The 11,290-nt window shown below is 28.8% G+C and overlaps 1 protein-coding gene across 1 annotated transcript in view; it reads right to left on the minus strand.

Annotated features, from left to right (window-relative positions):
* The window catches only part of LOC135926327 (tetratricopeptide repeat protein 13-like), a 33,620-nt gene extending 22,547 nt beyond the window's left edge, over nt 1-11,073 (minus strand). The window contains exons 1-10 of the mRNA XM_065462164.1: nt 10,989-11,073; nt 10,871-10,946; nt 10,757-10,824; nt 6,504-6,563; nt 6,293-6,403; nt 3,228-3,341; nt 2,707-2,847; nt 2,315-2,394; nt 1,821-2,025; nt 1,530-1,661 (exon numbers count right to left, since the gene is read on the minus strand). Coding sequence (XP_065318236.1) covers nt 1,530-1,661; nt 1,821-2,025; nt 2,315-2,394; nt 2,707-2,847; nt 3,228-3,341; nt 6,293-6,403; nt 6,504-6,563; nt 10,757-10,824; nt 10,871-10,916 — 957 coding nt within the window. The 5' untranslated portion in view covers nt 10,917-10,946; nt 10,989-11,073. The remainder of the gene's footprint in view (nt 1-1,529; nt 1,662-1,820; nt 2,026-2,314; nt 2,395-2,706; nt 2,848-3,227; nt 3,342-6,292; nt 6,404-6,503; nt 6,564-10,756; nt 10,825-10,870; nt 10,947-10,988) is intronic.
* Between the last annotated feature and the right edge of the window lie 217 nt (nt 11,074-11,290).

Genomic DNA, 11,290 nt, shown 5'->3' on the forward strand with positions numbered 1-11,290 from the left:
TTTGTTAGACTTGGTTCTTGTAAGTAATGATTAATAATTTAATATTAAATTCTAAAATAATCTGTCTTTGTTTTTCCTTATTCTAAATTAAAATTTTTTTTTATTACGTATGATATGAAGTTCCAATGCTTGTTATTTGACGGGAAAAAATATATTGTGCTACATTTGTTACTTAAATTTGCTTACAAAATTTGAAGCCCAGCAGCAATGTAACAATTTAAGAAAAGAAAATCAATTTGAACGGGAAATTATAACAATCAGACATTTTCACAAAATTTTAAATTAATAAATTTAATTTAAAAAATAAATTTAATTTAAAATTAATTTATCACAACATATTAAAAATAAAATTAATTATTTAAATATATCTTTAAAAGTAACTAGTTACTTTTGGTATAGTTACATTTCAAAAATTATAACTAGTTATAGTTACTAGTTACAATTTTAAAAATATAACTAGTTACAGTTATTTTTTAGCCAAAATCTAGTTACCTCAGGTAACTAGTTACCTTAACATCACTACTGTTTTGTTTAGTCATTCATTATATATAAATAAGGGATGTACCGATATTTTATATCGGATCGGATCTGGCTGATATTTCGCCCATTTTAAAATATCGGTTATCGGCAAATATTATAAAATTTTCCGATCCGATCCGATAAAAAAAATGGCGCTTTTAACAAAATTTTAAAAAAGTTCTATCTAAAAAACCATTTATTTTTATATAAATAAAATCGAAATCCATTTTTATGTTAAATTATTTTAATAGTAGCAATTAGTTAATAAACATTCTGCCATATAGTTTTCAAATTTCATAATATATTTGTTTATTACTAATTATGTAAATAGATTATTGTTATTACTTATTATATAAATAAGTAATTTATCAATAAAAATATTTTATATACTTTAAGAATTGCAATTGAATTGAATATAAACTATAACTTATCGTTATAATATATTTAAATGACATATATTATGGTATAGTAAAATTATATATGTTATACTAATAAAAATATATTAAAAATTGAAAATTAAAAACCATTGGTATCTTTACAGAATACAAAATTTGATATGATATCGGATCGGTTATCGGCCGATATCAACTTAATATCTGAAATATCGGATCAGCCTCCAAAAAGTGGTATCGGTACACTCCTAATATATATATATAAATTTTAAATTTCTCAGATTCGATTGGATTACGCATTTGCTAAAAGAATTTAAATAAGGATAATTCAACTTTCCTAGTGGATTCATTTTTATAATATTTATCGTAAGATTAAATAGCTCAATATAACAAATATATAAGAAGAGTGATGCAAAATCGTTTCTTTGATAAATTGAGCCTGGGGAGTTAACGCTAACTTAACATCGAATATAATAAAGACTAGAAAATATTGACAGTAGGAGTGACAAAATATGAAGAATATATGATTGACGTTTTTTTTTTAAACTTTTGATTATGAGATTGAAAACTTTTATAAATTATTTATAAAGAAGGATAACAAGAAAAAAAATAAAATACTTTGCTAAACGTCAGAAGACTATCGTAAAATTGAGCCCTGTTAAGCTGAACGAGTCCCGTATAATAAACGCATCGCAATCGCGTGTAACTGTTGATGTCGTCATTCGTTAGCGAAGGTCTGTCCAAACATTTCTTATATGCGGAAAATAAAGATACTCCTTTATTAAGGTATTTTATAAAAAAAATATACAATTTTTTCTTCCTTCCTTTCTTTGTATTTCATTTTATTCATTTTCTCTATTTCTGTAAATTCAATCGATTCGTTCAAACAAATGGTTTAGCAATAATTACTCGGAAATCCATCGAAGATTCCGAGAGTCGACCGAACCTGTAAAGGATAAGCCCCATCTCGTAATGAGTACGTTGAGTTTGATTGGCGTTATTCTCGCCTTTAGATTCGCACCCAACTTTACGGTCGAAATTTTGTATGGGGCATTCAGAATTCCGAGGGAGAGTTGCGTAGGCGGAAAGCGATTGCTCAGCGTCACCCAGTAAGCTTTACAGTAATTGTGTTATATTTAAACAACATAGTCCGAAATTTTATATTTTCCGCCATAATTGATGGAAGAACCGGGGCAGCTCTTAACTTTATTTTTGAAGCAGAAAATCTAGAAGAAGAAAAAGACTCGTATAAATATGATAATCATTTCTGGTTACTCGAAATACTCTAGAAGTCGATCGAAACACCATTTCTCTTAAACGTCAATCAAATTTTATCATAATTATTTTCTTAAAAATTGATCACATCTTTAATAGTCAATTTGTTTTTTTTTCTTCTTCAAAACTTGTAAGTATTGGCAAGATTAGCTATGCTTTGGGCAGTAACGACGCATCTATCCCATTTGTAATAAAGAGCCAACACTTCCTAGAGTGTATAATTTAAATTTAAAAAAAAAAAGAAGATTTTTTAGAATTAATAAATTGTTCCTGTATCGTTCTGTTTATAACCTATACAGATACTGAAAAAAAATACAATTAATTTGCCTATCAAGTAACGTGATGACCAAAACTAAGAAACGGCGCCCTCTAGATTACATGTAAACTATTCTTGTTAGTTTTTTTTTTTAAACACGCGGAAGGAAGGTTCAAATTTTTTTTATTAAAAACTGTAACATCAATCCACCACCTCCCGCTTCCACCCCTTTTCTCCCGACACGTGTTTATTACTAATGCGAACCTTAGGTCTCCCTAGCCGGGTTAGCAAAGTGCCCAAAAAGTTTACCATAACCGGACAATCTTCGGGGTCCTCTTCGTCGCCACCGCTAACTCTCGAAGAAAGGGCCGAGTTCAAATCCGCTTCGGCGTCGGCTAGATTATTCTGACGAAAATTTTAAAAAAATATATATATATTTTATTTATCGTTTATACTAGCGGTATAGCACTTTTCTCTCCTCTAAGAAAAAAACAAAAATATCCGTTCGAGTTAATTAATCATCACCCCCCCCCCTTACCAAACTCTCCCCAAATAATTAATATTATCCCAAAAATCCTTTATAATTGCTACATTCTGACCTAGCCCCTCGCTAGCCTTATTTTCTGGAGGTATTCTACCGCTCCGCCTCCAAATTAACGATTTACGCTTCTTATTAAGCGTCACGATAAATCATATTTCCGTTTCCTCAATTAAAAAAAAAAAGTAACTGGCATTTTATTTTTAATTTTAAAAAAATGGAAACAAAATATAAATACGTAAATAACCAGCAGGATATGGTGCAGAGCTCGCAAGAAATAAATTTCCCAGATATCGTGAAAGCTCAAGAGGAGGGTCAAATCGTTCACGCATTCCTCGAACATGCCCGCTTTCGAATAGAGCTTACCGTAACGATTCATAGAAAAGAAAAAAAAAATGCGTTTTAAAGAAAATCGATCCCAGGGGATATTAGGGGTTCGGGTCCGACATAAAAAAAAATACGAGCGTTCAGGAAAGTTCAGGGTCCGCGATCCCCGCTATTCTACTTCCTTTCTTATTCAAAAAGTGAAAACTCCATCGATGGTGGGTGTCGTTAAGATCGATATTTTAACCAGAAAAAAAAATATCATACGAGCCTAAAAGATTCCGCGCATATGTGGCCTAAAGGTTCGGACATCTCGAAATCTTGAAGCCTAGCCAATATATTTTATTATTATCTACCAGAGTTGTTAAAGGATCTAGATACTTAGATATAAAAATGTGGAATCTGTATCTGTATCTAGATAGATTTTTGGTTAAAATATCTGTATCTAGATATTATTTTAGACGATGTATCTGTATCTAGATCCATTTAAGAAGTATCTTTTAACAACTCTGTTATCTACACTACAAAAATATAAGCGTATCAGGAATTTGGGGGGGGGGGGGGTCGGGTAAAAATAGGAGCGTTCAGGAGGTGTTCAAGAGCCAGGATTTAAATCCCTGTCTGAAGATTTTGCATAGAGATCGCTTAAAGGTTTGGACATCTATTAGCGAAATCTCGAGGTTTAGGCAATATCTTTCGGGGATAAAGTATCGAGTTAGCCATTTTTTTAAAAAAATATCGGCTCAAATCGAGCCGTTTAACAACACTAAGTGACTTCCGTCCAATCAACTTGAATAAGTGTCAGGCAATTTTTATTTTATTTTTTGTCAGAATTAAAATGCTATATTTGAATTCCAATTTTTTTTTATGGTCCGACATGATACGAAAAAAAATTCATAAATTTTTGTCCGATGAAACGGAGAATTCTCCTCCCCCCCCCCTCCACCCACTCTAATCCGCCACGATATGGAAAAAAAATACGGAAATTGAAAAAAATTGATAAGGGCCGAGTCAACGTCATAGCTAGACTCCATTTTTGAAAAGCAGACTAGAACTAACCTTGAATTCATAGTGGCGCGATTGGGATCGCGATTTAACAGCTGATTGATTTTTAAAATCTGTTTATGAGATCAATTTTATTTGTTAAATATTAATTTTATATTTAATTCAAATTTTAATAATAATCTAAGAAATAATGATTTTAATAAAGAATAAATGATCTCATAAACAGATTTTAAAAATCAATCAGCTGTTAAATCGCGATCGCGCCACTATGAATTCAAGGTAAGGGTTCTGCAATGGGAGGGGTTTTAACCGGAGCGTTGGCCGGCCCATTGTTTTAAAAGAAAATTTTGTAACCAGCTTAAATATTTAAAAAAAATTTTTTAGCTAGCCCGCCCATTGCAGACCTCTAGCTTGGACAACTTATTTTAGATTTTTTTTTGAGATCAAATATAGATTTTGCGAGGTGATGATTGTTGTGTTCGTAATCGTGTCACGTTCAATGACATATAATAATGCCTAGACTGACGATGCATTCAAAAGCGTCGTTGAATGCAAATCAGCTGGACCCGCCATTTTGGTAATCCGTATAGTCATTATTCTATGTTAAAAAACTATAATTAAATCGATAACTTGCTTACTTATTATCGCGATGATCAAACAATTCTTTAATAAAGTTTGCGTCAGACATAGGAATAAATTGGCCTTTCGTTTAAAATTTTTAGTAATGATATGGGTAATCAAAATGGCGTCCCCAGTTGTTTTCATTGATGAACACTATTAATGAATGCATCGTCACTCTATAGTATCATAATATGTGATTTACACGTTAGATAAACCAAATTGTTTTATTTTAAATTAATTGTTTATATTATTTTCTTTAAATATTAATTAAATATATAAGTAAATAGGATATAAAATATTCAAAATTCAAAGATTCATTTTGTTCCCTTTTTAATACATATTTCAATGATCTCTTTTTTTTAAAAAAAACTCCCCCATTAAAAGGGTGCTTATTTCAATTTTCTTTAAAAAAATCTATAACAAATCCACCATTTGGAACGGCTATTTATAATTTTTTTTTAAATGAACGAATCAGTGTGCAGTCCGAGTTATTATTGAAAATAATTTGACATCTTGTCGACCTGATCAGATCCGCTATAAATTCTCGAAAATAAAGGTCGAATCTGACCTATACCTAAAAAACGAATTATTCGTCATTCGATTCGAATAAGAATAAAGAAAAAATGTATTACCTGATCGAATAATTTAAAATTATTCATAAATATAAAAAAAATTCATCCATTCATTACCACGCAAGTAATTGCTAGAATTGCAATTTCATATCACCCACCAGGAGTTGACATGTGCATCAGGTATTTTCACTAATGCATAGATCCCATACATGATGTCTACCCGTTTTCTCATAGTGGACGGTACCACATGTAGTCAGTTAGCGTAGCGAAGAAGTGAGGAGTAAGAAAGTGGTTAATTCATAATTGAAATTTATTATTAATTATTTACGTGTTCCTAGCGGAAAGTTTTATTATGAATTTTTTTAAACTTTCCTATTTTTTTACCACAACCCATAAATTACTTTTCTTAAATTATAATAACCCATTTTTTTTGAATTGAATCAAATATTCGACGAATCAAATCGTTTTATTATTCGTACTACGAATACTGATATGACATTATTCGTTTCGAAAAAACGAATCAAATACGAATATGTAAATATTCGATACGATTCGTATATTTGTAGATATAATTTGACCGAGTCCGATCGACATAAGTTCGGTCGGATCGGGCCCGGGTTGTATTCGGGTTAAATCGATTCGTGCGAGACTCAATAAATGACTGTGAAGATAACTAATCACTAATATCCTATAAGATGATAGGAAAGGAGAAGGAGAAGAATTTTAAATTGCACACAAAGAAATAGTGAGAAATCAAATGCAAAAAAAAAATATTTTATTTGTAGCTTACAATGGATCTGAGAATGATATGCATTGGCAGGTAAGATGATTGACTGATATTGCACAACTTGATAGAAAACGTCAAATCTTCTAATCCCTGTATACTTGCAGTGGGTGAATCCTTGAAAAAAAAATGGTTATTATAATTGTACATGAAATAAAATCGTAAAATAAGAAAAAGAAAGATAAAAGAAAGAAAGAAATTAATAAATAAATCTTACATCTAGGCGCAGCATCGCGGCTACCCTTCCAAAATATCCACCTTCGAATTCTGGATATTTCTAAAATAAAAGTATAAATATATATATATACTATATATTTTAAATTTATTCTCCTCGTACATGGTACATAATTATATTTTTCTTGTGAAGTAACTGTTCCTATTTCCTGTAAATTTTTTACAGGAATTAGAACCCATTCTAACAAAAGTATAATAGTACAAACTAAATTATGTTATAATAGAGTTCAAAATGTTTTTTTAAGTGTATACCGGAGTGTCCTAGCATTTAAAAATTTTTTAGCATTTTTGGTAGCCATTATAAAAGAAATTTAAAAGTTAAATATATTTACAGGGCAAATAGATATCCAATTTCTCAAATTTAAATCATTTACCGGGAGGCTCTTTATATATTTATAAAAATAGGATTTGATCAAAAATGTGTTCCAGTATGCGAGAAGTGCCCGCATCCTAAATTTCAGACCATTTTTGCCATGAAATTTAGATGTAATCTTATTTTATAAAATACACAAAAGTTTACAGCAAATGTACGAAATTTACAGTGAGCCTGTTTAATCTTCACATGCTATAGGTGATAAAAAAAAATCAAAAATTCAAATGCCTCAAAATTATAAAAATATTTAGATATATTTTTTTTACAGTAAATGATTGGTATCAACTTTTAACTTTATGCACTAGAATGTTCTGGTATGGACTGAACTTTATCAAGGTTTGATTAGTGCTTAATCATTTTTTTATAAGATTGCTATAGGCAAGAGTTTGGGGGTAGACCCACTAGAACAAGATTCCCTTTTATTCCAAATTCTGTAAAAGTAGACCTGCGCGCCGGCCGGCCACTTTTTTGGCTACGCCGAAAACGCCGCCGTTTAAAAAAATCACGCCGGCGCATAAATTTCTTTCATATCATACCTTTTTATTCTAATAATTGGTCAACATCACTGTTGTAATTTTTTTTAATGTCAATCAGGATTTTGATGAATTTTTATTTCCTACTATTTTAAAATCATAATTATATTGACGTCATTATAGAATTCAATCAACCAAAAATATAAAATTCCAAAAGTTACCATAATTTTACATATTTTTAAAATGGATGCATCTACATTTAATAATTCTATAAATAATTTTACTATCCTAACTCTGGATAATAAAAAAATTCATAGTCTGGAAATTTTTTGCAAAAGATTTAGAGAAATTATTACTGCTCTAAGATATAAAACTGCAGAGGTTGAATTTGAATTCCAGGAAGATCAAAAAAATGTCTAAGTACAATAGATTTAACAACAGACATGTTAGATCTTGACAGCATTGATCCATACCCGGATACCCGTTTTCAAATTGGCAATTCCAATGATAGTAATAACAATAATTCCACGCAAACGAAAACCTTAAAATTAGTATATTAATTGTGCTAGAAAGCATATCTGGATTAAATAAGAATTTAATTAATAATGTTTTGAAAAGAATTGGGAAGCACTTTCTCAAATTATGAATCTGAGCTGGTAGAAAAACGATTAGCATTTCTTTCAAAATTTAAAGAAACTGTCGAATTTCTTGTACAAAAAGGGCCTACTTTAAACTTGGCGTTACTTTTTAGAAGTGAAATTGAAACAAATTTAATAGGTGATAGTTCTGAAATCATTTCTCTTAAGGAAAATATGCTAAAAAACTTGCGTTACGATTTTCGGTGTGTAATCTGCAAGTAATAATTAAGTATATTCTTTTATTTTTTATTTAAAATTAAGGTATTGGTTTCTCTTTTAGATCCAAGATTTCAAAAGTTGACAATTGTGTCAAAGTATTTAATAGAGCAAGATAGTTCAGCTTCAGAATATGTAATAAAACATCTTAAACTTTTAGAGAATTATGATAATCAGGTAGTAAATATAACTAATGAGGATCAAGATGGATTATTAAATTTAAGTTATTTGACAAACTTGGCAAATAAACATTCAACAAATATAAATTATGATTCCAAGTTAGGTGACTTAGAACAAGAATGCCACAGTTTTCTTGGAAAACGATATTCACAAGATATGGACGTTCTAAATTTTTGGAGAGAAAAGAAGAGTAAACTTCCCAATCTTTCCAGGCTTGCCAAAAAATTATTTGCATTCGGGTGACTAGCACACCTAGTGAAAGAGTTTTCTCTACCGCTGGATTGACGTTAAATTCAAGGGGATCATTATTATCCCGAAAATTTAAATAAAATAATTTTTATACATGATAATTATAAAATTACGAAATCGATTTTGGATTTATAATGAGTTTTCTATTAAATACAGGGTTGTGCATTTGACCGGTCAAACACGTTTCGGTCAATTGACCATATTTGACCGGTCAAATACGGTCAAATTCAAATATATGTTTTTTTAAGTTAATATTAACTTTATTTTGAATATAATAGTAAAATGAATCTATAATATTAATTTTTTAAATTCACGTGTAGCTATCTGTATCAGAGTCTTGTTCTGATTCATATTCAATATTATCATTTTACTTAATATTTTTTAATCAATTTTCCTGATGTCTTAGATCTTCAATCGATTTCTATTTTCATAAAAATATTAACCCAAATCGACCTATTTCTTTCTAAAGAAAAAGTAGAACTAGGAATTGTTAGTCTCTTAATGGGCAGGGTGGACAAAGTTCAATCTATTAACTTGAGGTCGGAATTGATTGTTTCTGGATATTACTACTTTCCATATAGATTGCTATATTAAACATGCTGTTTTATTCTTTTGAAATTAATTATATAACTTAAAATATTTTGGTCATCACTATCTTGTAAAATAGCTCATTCTTGAATTATATCACATACTTCATTAATTTCACTACTAGTGAGTTCTCCTCTTGATATTGTGAACATAAAAAATAAGCAAACATTGTGATCACATGTATTTACATCGTTTTTCCCTTTTATAAACATATTTTTAATTTATTTTTCCTTTAAATTTTTTAGAGTATTTGACCGTATTTGACAGGTCAAATACTCCTCCGATCAATTGACCGGTCAATTGACTGAATTTTACAGATCAATTGACCGACTTGCCAACCAACATTAAATAAATATTATAAAATATGCTGAGATATCTGTAGAAAATGTATATTCGTTTTTTTTTAAATAATAAGCAATTAAAATAAAAATTTATAACTGCGCGCGCCGAGTGTGCGGCTACGGCTGCTCGATTTTGAATTGCGATAGGTCGGCGGCTATGCTCACTAAGCAGAAAATTTTTTCTTGTGGTCAGTTCTTTTAACAAATATTCGAATATTTTAAATTTATTATTCAATCATTATCCTATTCCTTACTTTATATATCAAGAATATTATTCAAATACAGCTAAAATATTTGAATAATAATTTTTAAATCTTAATATAACCATATAAATATAAAATCATGTCGATTTATCATGGTTCACTATGTGGTACTAGTGCCACCCTTGACTGTTATAGACCCTGCCTACCCTTTGAATCAACTACTGATTTGCATTTGATACAAACATATGGCTGCACGATGACACACTAGACATAAACCAAATTATATATTAAATTACTAAAATGTTCCATGAAATTTCTTTGAAAAAAATGACTTGTTTGGAACTGGCCTAAGACCCACTTTTTTAAGCTCTTTGGTTAGCTAGCATTTTTTTAAAAAAATATGGTTTTAAACTCTTAAAAAAATAAAAATATCATAGTTATTAAAAATCATCAACTTATTCTTTTTATTTCAATTATTGTTTTTAACCATATATATTCATTTTTTTTAAGGGAGAGTGGGTGGAAAAGTGTAAAGATATTCTAATTACCTAAGAGGAAAAACTTTAGCCATGTATAATACAACACATTGCATTACCTAAATATTTGTTTCATTATAATTTAGAATTCTTACATATACACATTAAGGATCATAATAGTTTTATTCATTTTTTCCTTTCCATAAATTTATATATAATATTCGTGGATATTTTTTAAACATTTTATTAAAAATTATAATTTTAATCTATCATCTATCTCTTAGATAGTTTTTTTTAGAAAGAATTTTGTATTTTTTTAAAAAAACTTTCAAATATAATTTGAGTACCTTATTCCCAACCCGGAATAATGGTATTTATAAATTTTACTAGCTAAGCTAATTATTAAAAATACTTGATTTCATAAAACACTGCAATTATTTACAAGCTAGGCAATTAATCAATAATAATAAAAAATTAAATCATTTAAATTTAAAATTACCTCAATCAAGGATGTAAAATATTTTATGCTCAGAACATCATTCAAATTCAGCAAAATTAATGCATGAGCTATATATAAAAAAAAATAACATATGATTAATAAAAATTAAAATACTAAATAGATTTTGAATCTTGATGTTTTCAATAGCAAATGGTACCATATATTTTTGAGATAATAGTTTGGTATGTTGCTTAAAAATATAAAATTTCCTTTTAAATAAAAATGTAGATACCTCAAAAGGAAAGGAATCACTTGATGATAATTTTGAGAAGGTAATAAGATCATAGCAAAATATTTTAATATCTTTATCAGTTGTATTTTCTATAGATCAGTAAAGTTTTGATTATGGTATAATAATATTTACTACAAAAATTAGAATTTAATACTTCATTAAAATTAAGAGAAAATGGATTTAATGAAAACCATAATGTCATATAAGATAAATTTTTATTAAACAGATACAAATTAATATATTTGTATATATTTATATTCACTTTTAAAAATACAATTAGAAATATATTTGATATAAAAATA

This window comes from Gordionus sp. m RMFG-2023, chromosome 3 (assembly GCF_954871325.1).
Source record: "Gordionus sp. m RMFG-2023 chromosome 3, tfGorSpeb1-WG-v2, whole genome shotgun sequence".
Lineage (NCBI taxonomy): Eukaryota > Metazoa > Nematomorpha > Gordioida > Chordodea > Parachordodidae > Gordionus > Gordionus sp. m RMFG-2023.